General features: G+C 39.0%; 1 protein-coding gene across 2 annotated transcripts in view; it reads left to right on the forward strand.

Annotated features, from left to right (window-relative positions):
• Positions 1-18,321, forward strand: part of LOC132808109 (matrilin-3-like) — a 49,503-nt gene extending 31,182 nt beyond the window's left edge. For both annotated transcript variants that reach the window (XM_060822000.1, XM_060822005.1), the window contains exons 8-16: positions 725-847; positions 2,724-2,846; positions 3,887-4,009; positions 4,539-4,661; positions 5,436-5,558; positions 9,244-9,366; positions 13,499-13,621; positions 16,980-17,084; positions 17,814-18,321. In XM_060822000.1, the coding sequence (XP_060677983.1) occupies positions 725-847; positions 2,724-2,846; positions 3,887-4,009; positions 4,539-4,661; positions 5,436-5,558; positions 9,244-9,366; positions 13,499-13,621; positions 16,980-17,084; positions 17,814-17,869 (1,022 nt within the window). In that variant the 3' untranslated portion in view covers positions 17,870-18,321. The remainder of the gene's footprint in view (positions 1-724; positions 848-2,723; positions 2,847-3,886; positions 4,010-4,538; positions 4,662-5,435; positions 5,559-9,243; positions 9,367-13,498; positions 13,622-16,979; positions 17,085-17,813) is intronic.
• Positions 18,322-18,683: the final 362 nt, after the last annotated feature.

Below are 18,683 nucleotides of genomic sequence, written 5' to 3' on the forward strand. Positions count from 1 at the left end.
TCACTCAATAATCCCAGCAAATATTAATATTAACGTGTTTGCTCAAAGTTTCATTGTTAATGTTGACAATGAACTAAAATGATTTCTAAAAATGTTAATCTAACTCTCCAAAGTACATACGTCCATATTAGGGTAAGTATTTCATTAGGAGTTCTCATTATAAGTCTTAACTGCCCTAAGTATGAGAGGGAATCATTAAAACCATGCATCAAGTTGGAAAGAAGTATTTCTGAGTGATATTATGAAGTTCATCTATCAAGCTTAAGACCTACGTTGAACCATAACAGCAACTTGCATTAATATAGCACCTGTTCCACACTAATATAATCCAAGGCACTTCTCAGGAGCATTGTCAAACAAAATGTGTCATTGAGTCATGTGAGGACAGGTAAGAAACTGATGAGTTAAAAAGGAACAGCTTGATGGAGGAGACGAAGGTGGACAGCTTAATTTAACTCTGTCCGAACATTGCCTGATTGGTTCCGATATCTTCTGATGTGTCCTCGCAAGCAACTCAACCAAAAATAATCTCCAAGATCACCTATCAGCAAGACCAATTGTAGGTTTTCTTATATTCCTCACTGAAATACTTTTAATAACACATTTATATTTGCAATATTAATATTTTGATTTTGGCTACAATTAAATTTCCACAATGAATGCCAGATTGTATCCTTCATTAACTTTTGTAGATGCAATCCAATTATTTAATGCAATGTTTCAGATGAGGATATGTGTGCTATTGGAAGCCATGACTGTGAGCACATCTGTGTGAGCACAGCAACATCGTATTACTGTCGGTGTCGTCCAGGTTTTACATTGAATGAAGATCAGAAAACCTGCTCACGTAAGTGACTTAGCAATATCATGTAGTTTATCTAAACTTCCACTCAATGATCCCAGTAAATATTAATATTAATATGTTCCATTCTATGGTTCATTGTTAATGTTGAATATCAACTGAAGTGATTTCTAAAAATGTAAATCTATCACCCCAAGTTACAGCGTGCATATCAGGGTAATTATTTCATGAGGAGTTCTCATTGTAAGTCTTAACTGCACTAAGTATGACAGGAAATGATTAAAAACCATGCATCAAGGTGGAAAGAGGTATTTCTGAATGATATTATGAAGTTCATGTATCCAGCTCAAGACCCAGCAACTTGCATTAATAAAGCACCTGTTCCACACTAAAATAATCCAGGGCACTTCTCATAGAGTCATAGAGTCATAGAGATGTACTGCATGGAAACAGATCCTTCGGTCCAACCTGCCCATGCCGACCAGGTATCCCAATCCAATCTAGTCCCAACTGCCAGCACCCGGTCCATATCCCTCCAAACCCTTCCTATTCATATACCCATCCAAATGCCTCTTAAATGTTGCAGTTGTACCAGCCTCCACCACATCCCCTGGCAGCTCATTCCATACACATACCACCCTTTGCGTGAAAAAGTTGTCCCTTAGGTCTCTTTTATATCTTTCCCCTCTCACCCTAAACCTATGCCCTCTAGTTCTGGACTCCCTGACCCCAGGGAAAAGACTTTGTCTATTTATCCTATCCATGCCCCTCATATTTTTGTAAACCTTGATTATTTCACCCTTCAGCCTCTGACGCTCCAGGGAAAACAGCCCCAGCCTGTTCAGCCTCACCCTGTAACTCAGATCCTCCAACCCTGGCAACATCCTTGTAAATCTTTTCTGAACCCTTTCAAGTTTCACAACATCATTCCGATATGAAGGAGACCAGAATTGCATGCAATATTCCAACAGTGGCCTAACCAATGTCCTGTACAGCCGCAATATGACTCCCAACTCCTGTACTCAATACTCTGACCAATAAAGGAAAGCATTCCAAACACCTTCTTCACTATCTTATCTACCTGCAACTCCACTTTTAAGGAGCTATGAACCTGCACTCCAATGTCTCTTTGTTCAACAACACTCCCTAGGACCTTACCATTAAGTGTATAAGTCCTGCTAAGATTTGCTTTCCCAAAATGCAGCACCTCGCAATTATCTAAATTAAACTCCACATTGTCAAACAAACATGCCATTGAGTCATGTGAGGACAGGTAAACAACAGATGATTCGAAAAGGAATGGTTGGATGGAGGAGACAAAAGTGTACAGTTTAATTTAACTCAAGCTGAACACTGTCTGATTGGTTCCGATATCTTTAGATTAGATTAGATTACTTTCAGTGTGGAAACAGGCCCTTCGGCCCAACAAGTCCACACCGACCCGAAGAAGTGCGGCTCACCCATACCCCTACCCACCCATACCCCTTACCTAACAGTACGGGCAATTTAGCTTGGCCAATTCACCTGACCCACACATCTTTGGAATGTGGGAGGAAACCGGAGCACCCGGAGGAAACCCACGCACACATGGGGAGAACGTGCAAACTCCACACAGTCTGTCGCCTGAGTCGGGAATTGAACCCGGGTCTCAGGCACTGTGAGGCAGCAGTGCTAACCACTGATCTTCTGATGTGTCCTAGCAAACAACTCAATCCATGAATAATCTCCAAGATCACCTATCAGCAATTTTTTGGAAAACCAGTTGTAGGTTTTCTTACCTGAAATACTTCTAATAACATATTTACATTTGCAATATTAATAGTTTTTAATTTTGCTACAATTAAGTTGCAACGATGAATGCCAGATTGTATCCTTCATAATTTTTGTAGATGCAATCGAATTATTTAATGCATTATTTCAGGTGAGGATATGTGTGCAGCTGGAAACCATGACTGTGAGGATATCTGTGTGAGCACAGCAACATCGTATTACTGCCGGTGTCATCCAGGGTTTACATTGAATGAGGATCAGAGAACCTGCTCACGTAAGTGACTTAGCAATATCGTGTTGTTTATCTAAACTTCCGCAGATCACTCAATAATCCCAGCAAATATTACTTTTCAAGTGTTTCACTCTATGTTTCATTGTTAATGTTGAAAATCAACTGAAGTACTTCATAAAAATGTTCATCTATCACTCCAAGGTACATACGTCCATATAGGCTATTTGTTTCAGTAGGAGTTCTCTTTAGAAGTCCTAATTGCACTAATTTCTGAGGGGAAATCATTAAAACCATGCATCAAGGTGGAAAGAGGTATTGCTGAGTGATATTGTGAAGTTCATATATCCAGCTCAAGACCCCACATTGAACCATAACAGCAACTTGCATTAATATAGCACCTGTGACGCAAACCAAGGCACTTCTCAGGAGCATTGTTAAATAAACTGTGTCACGGAGTCATGTGAGGACAGGTAAACAACAGATGGGTCAAAAAGGAACATCTTGAAGGAGAAGATGAAGGTGGACAGCTTCATTTAACTCTGGTCGAACACTGCCTGATTGGTTCAGATATCTTCTGATGTGTCCTCACAAACAACTCAACCAAAAATAATCTCTAAGATCACCTATTAGCAATTTTGTAGTGCCCCAATTGTAGGTTTTCTTGCATTCCTCACCTGAAATACTTCTAATAGCACATTTCTGTGTGCAATTTTAATATTTTTGTTTTGATTTTTGCTGTAATTGTAGTACAACAATGAATGCTAGATGGTATCCTTCATTAGTTTTTATAGTTTAAAGATGAGAGGAGAAGATTTAAAAGGAACCTAAGGGTCAACATTTCCACACAGAGGGTGGTACATGTATGGAATGAGTTGCTAGAGTGGTAGAAACTGGTATAATTACAACCTTTAAAAGGAATCCAGATGGGTATATGAATAGGAAGGGTTTAGAGGGATATGGGCCAAATGCTCGCACATGGGCCTAGATTAATTTAGGATGACTGTTCGTCATGGACGAGTTGGACTGGAGGGTCTATTTCCATGCGGTACAGTTCTATGACTCTGTGACTCCAAATATTTCAGGTGAGGATATGTGCGCAGTTGGAAACCATAACTGTGAGCACATCTGTGTGAGCACAGCAACATCGTATTACTGCCGGTGTCGTCCAGGTTTTACATTGAACGAGGATCAGAGAACCTGCTCACGTGAGTCTCTCACTGCTAATATGCTGTTCAACCTCACTTTTAGTGTTGTAAAAGAAACTAAATTAATTCATAAATCTCTCATCCATAACTGTGTTATTTAATTCAGTAAGATGAGATGTGGAAATGTAGCTGGTACATCTGAAAGTGTAGGTTACGACACAAACTCAGATATCCTGAATGATCAGTAATACACAAACACCACTTCACCCAGATATCTCGATGATAGTCTCCTAATGTCACTCCAGTACTTGGCAGGAAATCAGATGCATGTTGGGTTGCAAATGTCCTCTAATACAGTCTGACAGGTAGTCAGTCAGACCAATGATTTCTGAGAAACCCTATACCCACTTGTTTTGATTAATATTTGTACATTTGCTTATATACCTGACATAAATAAAACATTTTTTTATGGGCAATGTTTTAGTTTATGATATTTGCTTCCATTAAAACAGAGGAATGAATACCAGGGTGTTTTTCTTCATCAAAATTTTTGTGGTTAAGATAAAATTAATGTAATGAAATATTTCAGGTGAGGATATGTGCGCAGTTGGAAACCATGACTGTGAGGATATCTGTGTGAGCACAGCAACGTCGTATCACTGCCGGTGTCATCCAGGTTTTACATTGAACGAGGATCAGAGAACCTGCTCACGTAAGTGACTTAGCAATATCATGTTGTTTATCTAAACTTCCGCAGATCACTCAATAATCCCAGCAAATATTAAGTGTTTTACTCTTTGTTGTTGTTGAAAATCAACTAGATTGGTTCATAAAAATTGAATGGACTAAATGCCTTAAGTCAGAAACACAAACAGAAATTGTTGGAAAAGCTCAGCAGGTCTGGCAGCATCTGTGAAGAGAAATCAGAATTTAAGTTTTACATCTAGTGAGTCTGAGGAAGGGACACTGCACATGAAACGTTACCTCTGATTTCTTTTCACTGGTGCTGCCAAACCTGCTGAGCTTTTTCAACAATTTTGTGTTTTGGTTCATAAAAATGTTGGTCTATCAAAAAAGTTGCATACTTCAATATTAAGATATTTATCTCTATAGGAGTTGTGGTTGTAAGTCCTAATTACACTTGTGTATGGGACGAAATCATTGAAACAATAAATCAAGGTGGAAATAGGTATATCCGAGTGATATTAGAAAGTTCACATACCCAGCACAGGAACCACATTTACCCATAGCAACAATTTGTATTAATGTTGCACCTCTGATGCATTAATGCATTCCAAGGTAATTCTCAGGAGCACTGCCAAACATAATTTGTCACTAAGTTATGCGAGGACAGGTAAGCAATAGCTGAGTCAAAAAGGGACATCTTGAATGATGAGACAAAATTAAAATGCAACAATGAATGCCAAGGTTTCTTCCTTCATCAATTTTTAGAGAAATGACTCATTTATTTAATGAAATATTTCAGGTGAGGATATGTGCGCAGTTGGAAACCATGACTGTGAGCATATCTGTGTGAGCACAGCAACGTCGTATTATTGCCGGTGTCATCCAGGTTTTACACTGAATGAAGATCAGAGAACCTGCTCACGTAAGTCTCTACTCAATGGGTTTACCCTGTGATGAGGGCCGTGGATTATTCTGTGTGGTTCTATCTTGTTGTATGAGCCTAAACATTACCTTTGTCCTTGTGATAACACAGAAGTGACCACCACAGATTCTTTGACAGATTAGCAGAGTAGAAATTTCCCATTTTCTGTTAAAGTGTTATGTCAAGTGAGTTTAATGGCACCCAGTCTGCCATCATTTGGAGCAATTTTTCTCATGTAAACTTCCACTCTTCATCACATCAACTTTGGAATTGAGCTCTTTCATGCTTATCTCATGCAATCTCAGGAGAAGCAGAAGAGCTCACCATTGCTGGGATGTTCTGGCCTATTTCTGCTCATTGAAACCCAGCTACACACCATCAGATGTGCTGTAACTGTCCCTCATATTATTACACAGACATAGTGCAGAGAGAAAATCTCTTTCCCGCTTTGCACAAAGGGACCTCGAGGTGCTCCCGATGTAGAGGAAAGCCATCTTTCTCCTACAGGTGGTCAAATTAAGTCACATCACCAGACACAACCAGCCTGGGCACAGACAGTGGCCCGCAACAGTCCTGTGTCTCAGGGAATGCCCAGCAGCACAGGAGAAAGGTTAATAATCATCTCTGTTCCATAAGGGCAAGTGCCAACCACCTTCTCTCTGCTATCCCATGCTCACAAGACTGTCACTCACTGAACTCACATCTCACCAAGGCTCAAGGACTACAACTCTCCCTACTGCATGCATCATACACCCACAACTGATCTCACACAGCTCATCATTCCAAACCACCAACCCTTCCTGCCCTTTGAATGTCCTAGATGCTTACCAAAGATACCTCACCATTTCTCCTGCTCCTACCAACACTAGCTGTCCTTCTGTCCACATTAATTTTACTCAATTCTGCCCTTTGTCTCATTGCAGGGAAAAAAAATTATCCCACAATTGGGCGAGGAGGGCAAAGACCTTTTGAGGTGGGGGTGGGAGGCATCAGGATCCTCACTCCTTTCAAGGAGAAAATACTTGATTTGACTAGAGAGGAACAGAATTGCTCATAAGGGGATGGAGAGACATCAATGATGTAGCAATTGAGTAACCTTTGGGGTGTTTGTTATGCAAGAGCTTTTAGGAATCTGAAGCAAACTGATGATTAGATTAGATTAGACTTACAGTGTGGAAACAGGCCCTTCGGCCCAACAAGTCCACACCGACCCGTCGAAGCGAAACCCCACCCATACCCCTACATTACCCCTTACCTAACACTACGGGCAATTTAGCATGGCCAATTCACCTGACCCGCACATCTTTGGACTGTGGGAGGAAACCGGAGCACCCGGAGGAAACCCACGCAGACACGGGGAGAACGTGCAAACTCCACACAGTCAGTCGCCTGAGTCGGGAATTGAACCCGGGTCTTCAGGCGCTGTGAGGCAGCAGTGCTAACCACTGTGCCACCGTGCCGCCCTTAAATGTTATCATGGAACTGCTTTCTACATGGTGTAAATAGCACAATGTAGGAGGAGTCAACTATATTTGACTTGCATCCTCTTCAACAAGTGTCTAAAACCAAACTCTCAGGCATGATGCTAAAACCCATGCAACGAATGAAGGTGGCAGTGACAGGGTCCACAGCCTAGAAAATTGTGGCAGACATGAAAGTCAAGAAACAGACCTGAAATCTACTGGAGAAGACAAGAACTCAAAACGTTATTTTCCAAAACACAATTGTTGGTTAAGCTTTAAGTCCAGTTGGCAACCAGATGAGACTCAGAGCTGAACAGTTGTGGTGACAGATAATCTCTGAACATCAAAGTTCCCTAGATAAGTTCTCAAGACAACTGTAAATCAATGAGTGCTCTGTACGTCCAGTAGTAGGGGAAACAAAAGCGGAAAAAATAACAGAGCACAATAACACTCTGCTTGTAACGAAGGAAATATATACAGATTCGACATCCATCAAAGCAGGCGGATTACCAGGATTGATCAGTTGGGGAGAAAACATAAGGAAACTAGGTTGGGAAATTAAAAACTAAGAACTTTGACAGTTATGCAGCAGCTTTATACTATTCATCTGATGAATAATTATTAACAAGTAGATTAAAAAGATTTGTAAGTAACAATATTAAGGTACATTGATAAATTGGAAAAAAAATGGGATGTGACTTAATTAGTGAATCTATGTCTACTATCTGAACTACACAAATTACAACAAGAACTCATCTATGGAAGAATCATTTTTGATCTCATAGATAAATCAGTTAACAAAGTGTAAGACTGAACTCAGATAGGCGAATTAAAGCAAGAATAATTATTGCAAATGCCCCAAGCAGAGTCTCAAATTCCAAATGTTCGACTCTGACCCTGAAGATAAAAAAGCAGTAACTTACTCCATTCACTTTACACTTAGTATTAGTCATTTTATGCGGATCCCAGCTGGTAAGGTTCCAGGTTTGCATTCTTGTTAGTTCCAGGCCACACCAGAGATGCAAGAGGACCTCCCCATCCTCACATTCCCCTTTACATTGCTGTTTCTGTGGCCCCTATAATCTTTCAGCTATCCCTCATTTCTGTTGAGCCCTTTTAGATAACAAATAATGTCCCACATCACCTTCTTTACAAATTTCAATGCCTTGCCTGTTTTACACCTTCCCAAGCTGGAGAGCAACTTAATAGTCTGCCCATACTTGGAAACGTTGAAGAGTTATTAATGATGAAAAATTTAAAAGGAGATCCTCAGGATTCAGTTTAATTTGCGATCTGTCATGACAGACTTCATGACATAGAAGTTGGATATGACAGTGTTTAGTGTAGATATTGATAATTATTCCATTTTCTGCTTGATTATAGTGTGCTGAACTGATAGCCACATGAAGGAAATTTTATTTTTAGGTATATACTGTAAAGTATTTGTAGCCCTACTGTAAGCATCTGCCAGTCAGGGTAAACTATTAAGTTTGTTTTCACACCAATGCACAAAATTCAGCAGATTCCAATTCTCTGTTCAGGCCAATAGAAAGTGTTTATTTTTGTTTTATGAGTTTGGAGTTAACAGGGAATATAAAAATGATTTGAATATGTCCTTTACATGGATTCAAAGGAGAAGGTGAGTGACGGATGTTAAATTTTACTTCTTAAATTTCCATCTTCCTGTGATAACATTCCATCACTATGGGTATAACATTTTTTGGTTAATTTTGTCCAGATTTTATTTTTCTAACTCATTTGCTGTTTACATCTACAAACCACTCCAACTAACCCATCCACCAAAGATTAACAATGTCACCAAACCCATGTTCTCTGAATTTCTGAAAGCTCCAGACTTACGAATTATAAATGAATATTGTCTGGGTATCATCATTTCTGATAAATTAATAATTCCCCTTTTTAAATCAATACAGCGTTCCTGATGAAGGCTTTTGCCAGAAACATTGATTCTCCTGCTCCTCAGATGCTGCCTGACCTACTGTGCTTTTCCAACACCACACTTTTCAACAGCATTCCTAATAAATGAAGATTGTGATGAAGTTTGAAATATTTTTGTAAACAGGCAAATCTATATATTCTTTTCAGATGCCTAAATTTATTCTTGATCTTTGTTCTTCCCATCAAATGTTGAAAATGCATAATTTGAATTCATAGAAACTTTTAATGGATAATGTCACATTAAATCTAATGAAATATTTCAGAGTTGGATGCATGTGCTATTGGAAACCATGACTGTGAGCAACTATGTGTGAGCACAGCAACATCCTATTACTGCAGATGTCGTCCAGGTTTTACATTAAATCAGGATCTGAAAACATGCTCACGTAAGTCATTAACTATTGGGTGTATGTCACATTATGACAGACATGTACTAATTTGTGTGCTTATGTTTGGTTGTGGTGTGAGCTTAAAGCTGCCTATATCCTTATGATGGCTGAAAATGTGTTGCTGGTCAAAGCACAGCAGGCCAGGTAGCATCTCAGGAATAGAGAATTCGACGTTTCGAGCATAAGCCCTTCATCAGGAATCCTGATGAAGGGCTTATGCTCGAAACGTCGAATTCTCTATTCCTGAGATGCTGCCTGGCCTGCTGTGCTTTGACCAGCAACACATTTTCAGCTGTGATCTCCAGCATCTGCAGACTTCATTTTTTACTCGAAGATTATATCCTTATGATATCAATAAATAATTATCATAGATTCTTTGACTTATGCACAGTTCTTTGGAAGAATTCATTCAATTGATAATGTTGATAATTCATAATAATTATTAATACACTTGTTAATAAATAACTCTTAGATACTTTTATGTCATCTGCAGAGAAAGAAAATTTTATCAAGAGATTCAAACTTGTAGTTACTCGCTTAAAAAATGACAAGATTTCACATTTTAAAACTTTTATTGTAATAAATAATTTAATAACACTATTGACTAACCACTATTTTCTGTTTTGTAGCCAACTTATATTTTAAACTAAAGAAAGGAATGCTCCCCTTTTGTATTTGTCATACAGCATTTTTCACAGAATTATAGTCCTTATAGCAAACAGGCCGCAAGTTATCTTTATCAACATTTTGCTGAGTTAGTAATATTGAATCACCATCTCCAAAGTTTTGGAGAGTTTCTCAAATCACTGCCAGCAGTGGAGGCAGGCTATCCCAGGACAGATCGCCAGGGATCCTGAGGGTGCTGTAGAATTTGTGTCTTTCAATAGAGACTGTCTTTTTTACACATTGGGCTTTGTTGCTTGCAGAGCCAAGCAGCATTCTCTGTCTGTGAAGCACACAGAACTGTGACAGTCTGTGATGGTCACTGACTTGAAAGGAAGCCTGCAACTGGATCTCACGATTGGTTTTCTCTGCCCTCTCCCACAGCTGTATTAAAAACATCAACACATTCAGGTAGAAGTGCTGGTTGTCTACTTTTGATGCCAACTCTCTTTCATTTTGAAAAATGAACAGTTTGCTGCACAACTGTTAGAATCCAATGCCTAGAGCACCTTTCTGGGCTATTTGTAGCCACTCTCTCAGTGACCTAGCCCAATAAATCCCCACCCCAGTCTTGAGCTTTCCACTTCCTCCAGGACCTTATGGACTGGCTTCTGTTAAATTCCCTGAATTTTAATATCATTGTCCTCAGGATTAACCTTGGCCCAGCACCTGGACTGCCTTAGCAGGACAGCTTGACTGAATGTCACCCAGCCCCTGGGCTAATGGCTCCACCACAACTTGACTGAAATTCCCAGATTGCAGGCTGACTGTGGCCCAATCTCCATCTGCAAGGGCACAGATCTCTGGGATCTGACGGGACCAAATGCATAACTGACCATTGCCATCCCCCGGACTATGTTGTGGTACGCCTTGACTGACTGCAGATCCCATGAAGGACTGGTCCCTTTTGCTTTTCAGACAGAGTCATTTGCTTTAAATATAGACTGTGTGTTTGCCATATTAACTGCTAGCACATGCTGTAGGTGTGACATTGACATAGCATCATGTCTGTCCACTTAACTGTTCAGCACTCTGAACTGTGACACCACTCTGACAAGAAAAATCCATTGACTAAAGCACAGCTTATCTTTGGTGTGAACAATGAAACAGATAATTTATTTCCTTCGACGTCCTGTATCAAACCTCTTCTATTTACCACATTCTCTAGAGAGAAATGCACATCTTTTGTTAAGAGCAAGCTTTGAGCCAACCCCCTCTCCCTGAGTCTATCTCTACGGTGGTTCCTTTGTTAAGCAAGAATGAAATCTCGAATCACTCTCAAATAAAAAGTTCTCTTAATCTTTTACAGTCCAATTTGTAACCATTATAATTACATTGGATGGCCTCACTTTGTCAAAAACTTCATACAATTCTCTGGAGAAACTTCAGCGGACCCTTAAAAGTTGCTTTCTTGGATTTTACCTTCCAGCAGCTGGCTTCCACATGCTCTACTTTACAGCAAAAACGCCATTTTTCTTCAATCATTTTTATGTCCCAATTTCATTGAAAGTGCTAATTGAAGCATCTGCCATTTTAATTTGACCAGCCTTTCAGTAAAATTTGTATCCTGATTACTAACAATTCATTTTTCTCTCCAACTTCCATATGATTAGATTAGATTAGATTACTTACAGTGTGGAAACAGGCCCTGTGGCCCAACAAGTCCACACCGACCCGCCGAACCGCACCCACCCAGAACCATTCCCCTACGTTTACCCCTGCAACTAATGCTACGGACAATTTAGCATGGCCAATTCACCTAACCTGCACATTTTTGGACTGTGTGAGGAAACTGGAGCAGCTGGAGGAAACCCACGCAGACGCAGGGAGAACGTGCAAACTCCACACAGTCAGTGTGGGTTTGCAAACGATGAATTGCTGCCTCCTGTGTGCTTTGTGGGATGAATTGTAGCTATCGGCTAAAATGGCCACCTCTCTTATAGTAGAAACGTTACAGCTGTCTAGGTATGATTTGACTCCTCGAGCAGTTTTTAAATTCTTCATTAAAACACAGCTGAAGAATTCAAAATCATGTTTGAGCTTCATGCACTAACACCATTCTTTTTATCTACCATATTCCAAAGGTATCTAGTTGTATCAGTTCTTTAGGTTTGTAAATGTTTGTCCATAAGCTTCTGGAACAAGTTCATTTGCATTAAGCGCATTCTTAACTGCATCATAATGTATGGACTGTTCATCGGAGGAGGTTAAGTAAACCTCCAAAGCACTTGGGAAGAAGATTGTCAAAATGTCTTGTCATCTCTGTAACTTCATAACAATTTTCCCAAAGAGCATAAAATATATTTCACCTCCTTCCTCACTGACACTGAATTTAGGCAATAGGCAAACGTTTCTTGCCAAATCAAAACTAGGAATTAAATCTGATCCCTCGTCAACATGTCTGTTACTCTTTGTTCTTGAAATCAAAGATTTTCTCTCTCCAGTTAAAATTTTCATGCCTCCCTTTTTTTGATTCTCTTTTTCTTCCTAATTTAGATTTTTGCATTTTTCCTTATTTGGAATCATAGAATCCCTACATAATGGAAGCAGGCCATTCAGCTCATCAAATCCACATCAACCTAATCACTGTAACCCTGCAAATCCCATGGCCAATCCACCTAACCTGCTTTGGAAGGAAACGAGAGCACCCAGAGGAGGTCCACACAGACAAGGGGAGAACGTGCAAACATCACATAGACAATCGCCCAAAGGTGGAATTGAACCTGGGTCTTGAGAGCTAAGAGGCAGCAGTGCTAACCACTGAATCACCATGTTATTTCTCAAACTCAAATCTTTGCTTTTTTTTCTATTTGTTTTGAGATCAAGTATTTTTCATTTCTGATTTATTTTCCCTGCCTTTCAAGTTCATTAGTAATCAAAATCCTCACCAACTCAGTCTGGGTGGTATCTGGATTAACATTTTTCATCCTCAAGGTGTATAGGTTGAGCCAATTATTTCTTACGTCCCAATACCTACTTTCAAATCTTTTTCTAAGGTTTCTGGCCATCACTTTTTAATTACCTTTTTCAAGTGTAACAAATTCTCTCTTTCACAAAAGGGAAACATTTTTCAGCATTCAATACAGCAAACATCGCCATGACATCTTGTTCTTCTAAACTTTAGCAAATCAGAGAGCACTCGTTGCAGGATGTGGATTTAAATAAAAAACTGCCAATTTTGTTATGAGCTCTGTGGAGACTGATAACTGAAAAGAGATGCAAAATCCCACTTACTAATTCAAAGAATGACGTAATGTGATTTTATGGGTTTCCCAACTGTTGAAGGCAGATCTTTAAAGTTGGCACATTATCAGGTTCCTAGGGTAACAATTATTGATTTGCTCATTTACCCAGTCTATATTGTAGCAAAACATTTTACACTGAGATGTTAATGTTTGTGTGCAATTACTATTATAACTAAATACAATAATGGATGGGGTATATTAAATGTAATCTTTGATTTCAGGTTTGAATATGTGTACTGCTGGAAACCACGACTGTGAGCAAATATGTGTAAACACTACAACAGGGTATAACTGCAGATGTCGTCCAGGTTTCATATTGAATGAGGACCAGAAAACCTGCTCACGTAAGTCACCTTCCACCCGGGGTTTGTAAAGTTACAATATTCCTGTGCTGCTCTGGAAAATCACATTTGATGTAACTGATATAAGCCTGATGATAATAATTGTGTATTCTTCCAGTCTCACACAGTTCTTGTAAAATTTAGGGCTGCACTTTGCCATCCTATATTGGACCAGGAGGGACACCAGCAGGAGAAAATGACAGCTGATGACTTGTGTTCCCTCTGCAAATGGCTTTCATGGCACTGAGGTTGAGAATGAAATTACAACATTCCTAATGCATTTAAGGGCAAAGTCAAAGATTTTTCAGATTGTCTGAGACTTGGCAGGGGTAGACTTTGAAGCCCTCGGTGTTCAGACTTGGTAAGTCTGGGTAAGTAGCAGGTCACCAAGAACATTTTAGTGGCAGGCCAACTAACATGGAAAAGTGCTCATTCCCTGAAATGAATAATAGGAGAAGCACATTGATGTACAGTGAAAGAAACAGAACATTATCACTTAATTGTTTGTCATCTACCTGGCATCACCTGGGCAATGGATGGCTGATCAAGGCTGTCGAGTCTTCATCAGGCCAACATGGAAGGATGCAGACTGAAATGGGCACAGGACCCTCAGAAATAGAAACAAATGAAGCTGCAGAGCAGAAGTGTACAGATGACTGAAGGTGCCCTGGGCATCAGGAGACCAGAACAGAAGAGTAGTCACCAAGAAGGAGATACTACCCTCAGCTACTTGGACAGTTGGAAATTCATTGCTGAAGGAGAATGTAATACTCCAGGCAAATGCATCCTCAGTGAAGAACTCACTCCTTAATCCACTGAAAGCCGTGCCTTGCCAGTCACGGGAATCAGACCCATGAAATTCTTCTTTAGATCCTGCCAAGGCCCAGCCTTTGGATCTCTGTGGAATTTCAGAGTTGAGTGCTCATCACCAGATGACACATCCCATTTTTCCAAGACTGGAAACTCAATCAGATTTCCACTGACGGAGCTTTGTCAGCTTACAGGGCACTGGGCCTCACTGCCATTTTCTATTGCTCCAAACTGCAGACAATAATTCATTGTCATATTGCCATCAAGGCACCCACTAGTCACCCAGAAATGTTCACTAATAGGATGGATTGGCTCTTCCTGAATCTGCAGCTCATCTGCAACCACAAGGAGTTCTTCCTCCATGTGTATCTATGGTAACTGCGAGACATCATTCTTCATCAGCCAGGCCTTCCTAGCTATTTGGTCTCACTTCCCAAGTCCATGGATAGATTTTTGGGGAGTTATTCTCTGGGAAGGTAGTTCCTCATCATTCTATAACAGTAATGACTTGAGCCCATCTGCTCACTAGAACCTTCACAGGACGGCCCAAGATGTTAAAGATGTACTTTTGCAGTCAACTACTTGAGTGGCGTCCCACAATACACCATGTTCAAGGGTTTCTTAAATGGTTGCAGTTTGCTTTGTCCTTCACAATATCACAAGGATGCGGAAACAATTGAAGGACTGAGCTCATCTGGGAAACAGAAGCAGCATCAGGTGGAAGAAAGTACGTAACACCAGATTATGGTCCAACAGATTTTATTTGAAATCACAAGCTTTCAGAGCGCTGCTCATTTGTCAGGTGAAGTAATTTCTGAACTGTAACCTGGTGTTGTGTGACTTCTGACCTTGTCCGCCCCAGTCCAACATTGGCACCTCCACATCATGGGAGAAAGTAGGACAGGAGACGATAGGGGGACTGACTGCTGAGTGAGCTGGTCAAGTTGATCGTGAAGGTGCTCGGACCAGGGTGTTAGAACAAGATATTTGCGGAAAGCACAATTTTGAAGGATTATCTGATCCAGGGAAAGCTCATCTAATATAATTCAAGGTCTGTGGGACTGATAGATGCATGTGAATTCTTTAAGCCCATGCTTTGACAAGGAAGGACAATTATTCCTTAGGACGGTGACATCCTATCTTTATGGAGGCTTGAATTACTGCCTGGAGTCTTCACTGGCACCAGTGAGAAGCTCCTATTTTGTTTACACATTATTATGCCTGTTTTGTACTATTTTTCGCAAATTTGCGCATCGTGTTGCAAAGGGTTTTTCTTTTAAATCTTGATCAGGGCAGACTTTCAAATGGGTTTTAAATAAAGGCAATAAAGAGACAGCAGAACAATTTTTAACCACATTCCACACACTTGCCAACAATTCAAGCAGAACATGAAGCAGCAGTCACAACAAAGTCCACCGAAATGAGCCTTTTAGGAATCCACTCTGGGGTGAGCTCACCTCCAGTGCTGGCTGTGGTCTACTTCCTCAGGTTGCAGCTCCACCAATAAAGTCCTCAGGATGGAAATAACATCTCTCTGAGTGATAGTATGAAGTTCCCATATCCAGCACATTACCCATATTCAACAACATATATTACTAAGTTAAGATGCTTGATAAATATATCAGAAGGCACTTGACAGGAATATCACCAAATACAATATTCGTACAGATGACCAAAGCTTCAGTAGTGTTTTGAAAGAGGAGAGAGAGAGTAGGAGAGTTTTGTTTAACTTTAGTCAAACACTACACGGGTTGAGTTTGAATATCCCATGATGTGGCTCAACTCTGTAGTATGAGTAATTTTAAGGAGGTCCAGTCCTCAGGGTACAGAACTTTGCTTACATTTCCTGTGCACCTATTTTTGTGGAACATATTAACTTTCTACTTTTGATTATTGCAGCATTGAATCTAGGTTGAATTTCAGCTCTTTTTTTCCCTGGATTAGAGGCACTAAATTGAATTAAAACTTTTAGGTGTGGATTTGTGCACCATTGGAAACCATGATTGTGAACAAATCTGTGTAAGCACAACAACGGGCTATCACTGTAAGTGCCGTACAGGTTTTATATTGAATGTGGACCAAAAAACCTGTGCAAGTAAGCTACTTACCTCTAACAAAATTTGACACTTTAGAACACTTTTCCAAAATTTTAATACCATTATTTAATAAATTAACAAGCAATTGATTCTGATATCCTGAGGCCTAACTCAATTTATTGCAGGCAATACACCTCATGCTAATTTATTTACAATAATTAACGTTAATCTTGAGGTGGAATCCTCTGGATACTTCTTTGAATTACCTTTCCTGACACTTGCCTGTTTTTCTTTGAACACTTTATTATCAAAGCGTTTTTTAACTGGAGTGAGATATTATTTTAATAAAAGACATTTAATCTGGCATTTTTGCATGGGTGGTTTTCATCTTAAAAAAACATTGAACTATTTTCTGTGCCATTTTATAAGTGCAGTTAAATTATTAGTCTATCATTACAAACAAAATCTGCACGGTATCCATGTCTGTAATCACAGAATAGAATTTTACTTTGCAGAAGAAGCTCAGAGAAAAATCTCTATTGAAGATCCCTGCAAGTGTGAAGCTTTGCTTGATTTTCAAAGGGATGTCCAGTCCAATTTCCAAGCACTGGCCAGTAAAAATATCCTTTTTAATAATTAGTTTTGAATCTCCATCCAGATTTCTTTTGTTCCAGGTTGCATAATGAATTTTGTAACGAGATTACTATGCTTCTATAGATCTATATGAAGTTAAAACAGTTGTTCAAGCAATATTAGAATATAATAAGGTGAATGAAAAATGTTTTTTACTGGTACTTCTAGTCATTTGTAACTGTACAAACATTATATTTTGAGCTTCCTGATATGTAGCAGATACATTTACAAGTGTGGTCGGGGTCATATTTAGCAAGCGGATATTACTAACATTTAGCTGGCAACAGTGAAGACGTTTAGCTAGTATTATTACACGTTAACGGAAAGGTTCAGCACAGATTCATATCCTTCCATTACATCGATGACACAGATAGATGAAGGGCTTTTGCCCAAAACATCAATTTTCCTGTTCCTGTCCTGCTGTGCTTTTCCAGCACCATTCTAATCTTGACTCTAATCTCCAGCATCTGCAGTACCCACTTCTGCCACAGATAAATATAGATTGATTACATCTATTATCTCGACAACATGTCTGTAGGAAAGGATTAGACAGATCATGAAATTTAGAATTGATTGAAAGAAATAAAATGAAGTGTGATTTTCATAGCCTTTTCATTGTGAATGATAATGCTTGATTTGGTCAGTAATATACAGTTTATAACTATAGTAAGATCATATTTACCAACCTAATATAGTAATCCTTAACTATTTCATACTAAATCAAGTAACAAAAAAAATACGAGCATTTGAAAACCAGCTGCGTCGATTCTGAACATTATGTGAGCACTCTGTTTGAAGAGTACATCTTATTTGTCATTTTGTTTGGCTAACTGACCATTTTATTGAGCACAGTTCTTTGCAAGCTTCCATTATAACCTTGATCAGACTAGTTACTTTTATTGCTGTGCTGCAGCTATAGATTTAAAAACAAAGCAGAGAATAATGAGAGATGCCATGAAGAAAACTGAAGCCATTCATTCAGGTGTTACTATATATTGGCTCAGTTGTTGAAAGTATTGATTTTACTACTGTGACATATTGCTTAAGTGATATATATCAATATTAGTCTTAACTGTATACACTTCACAAATAAGTTGGTAGAGAAAAGAAATTAGGAGTAAAGGAATGCTTAAATATATTATGTACAAAATATACTACCTGATTGATCTGTTTTGTTATTAGTACCATGTTTTGGACGTAAATAACCATTAATTCTTGTCACTATGGATGCTATGGGCAAGAATATGCATAATGTATATTTGAATTCAACTCTAATGTATTCTATTTTCATATCCAGTAAAATGTATATTTGACAGTAAAGAAGTTAAATAAATCGCTTTGTTTTCTGATGTTTGTGTTCGTAATTCAACTATTATTGTAGCTTATATAAATGTATGGAAGATTGTGAAAATGTACCAAATGGCTAGTTTTCTATACATTCAATCCCACCAGCATGCATTAAAATTTATCTTTGATTTAATTAAACTTTGTTTATTTTCAATTACTTTACCTTTGTATATTAACATACACCATTTCTTGATCTAATTTGATCCGATACTTATGTTTACTTGAAGGTATTAAACAAA

This window comes from Hemiscyllium ocellatum, chromosome 3, assembly GCF_020745735.1.
Source record: "Hemiscyllium ocellatum isolate sHemOce1 chromosome 3, sHemOce1.pat.X.cur, whole genome shotgun sequence".
Lineage (NCBI taxonomy): Eukaryota > Metazoa > Chordata > Chondrichthyes > Orectolobiformes > Hemiscylliidae > Hemiscyllium > Hemiscyllium ocellatum.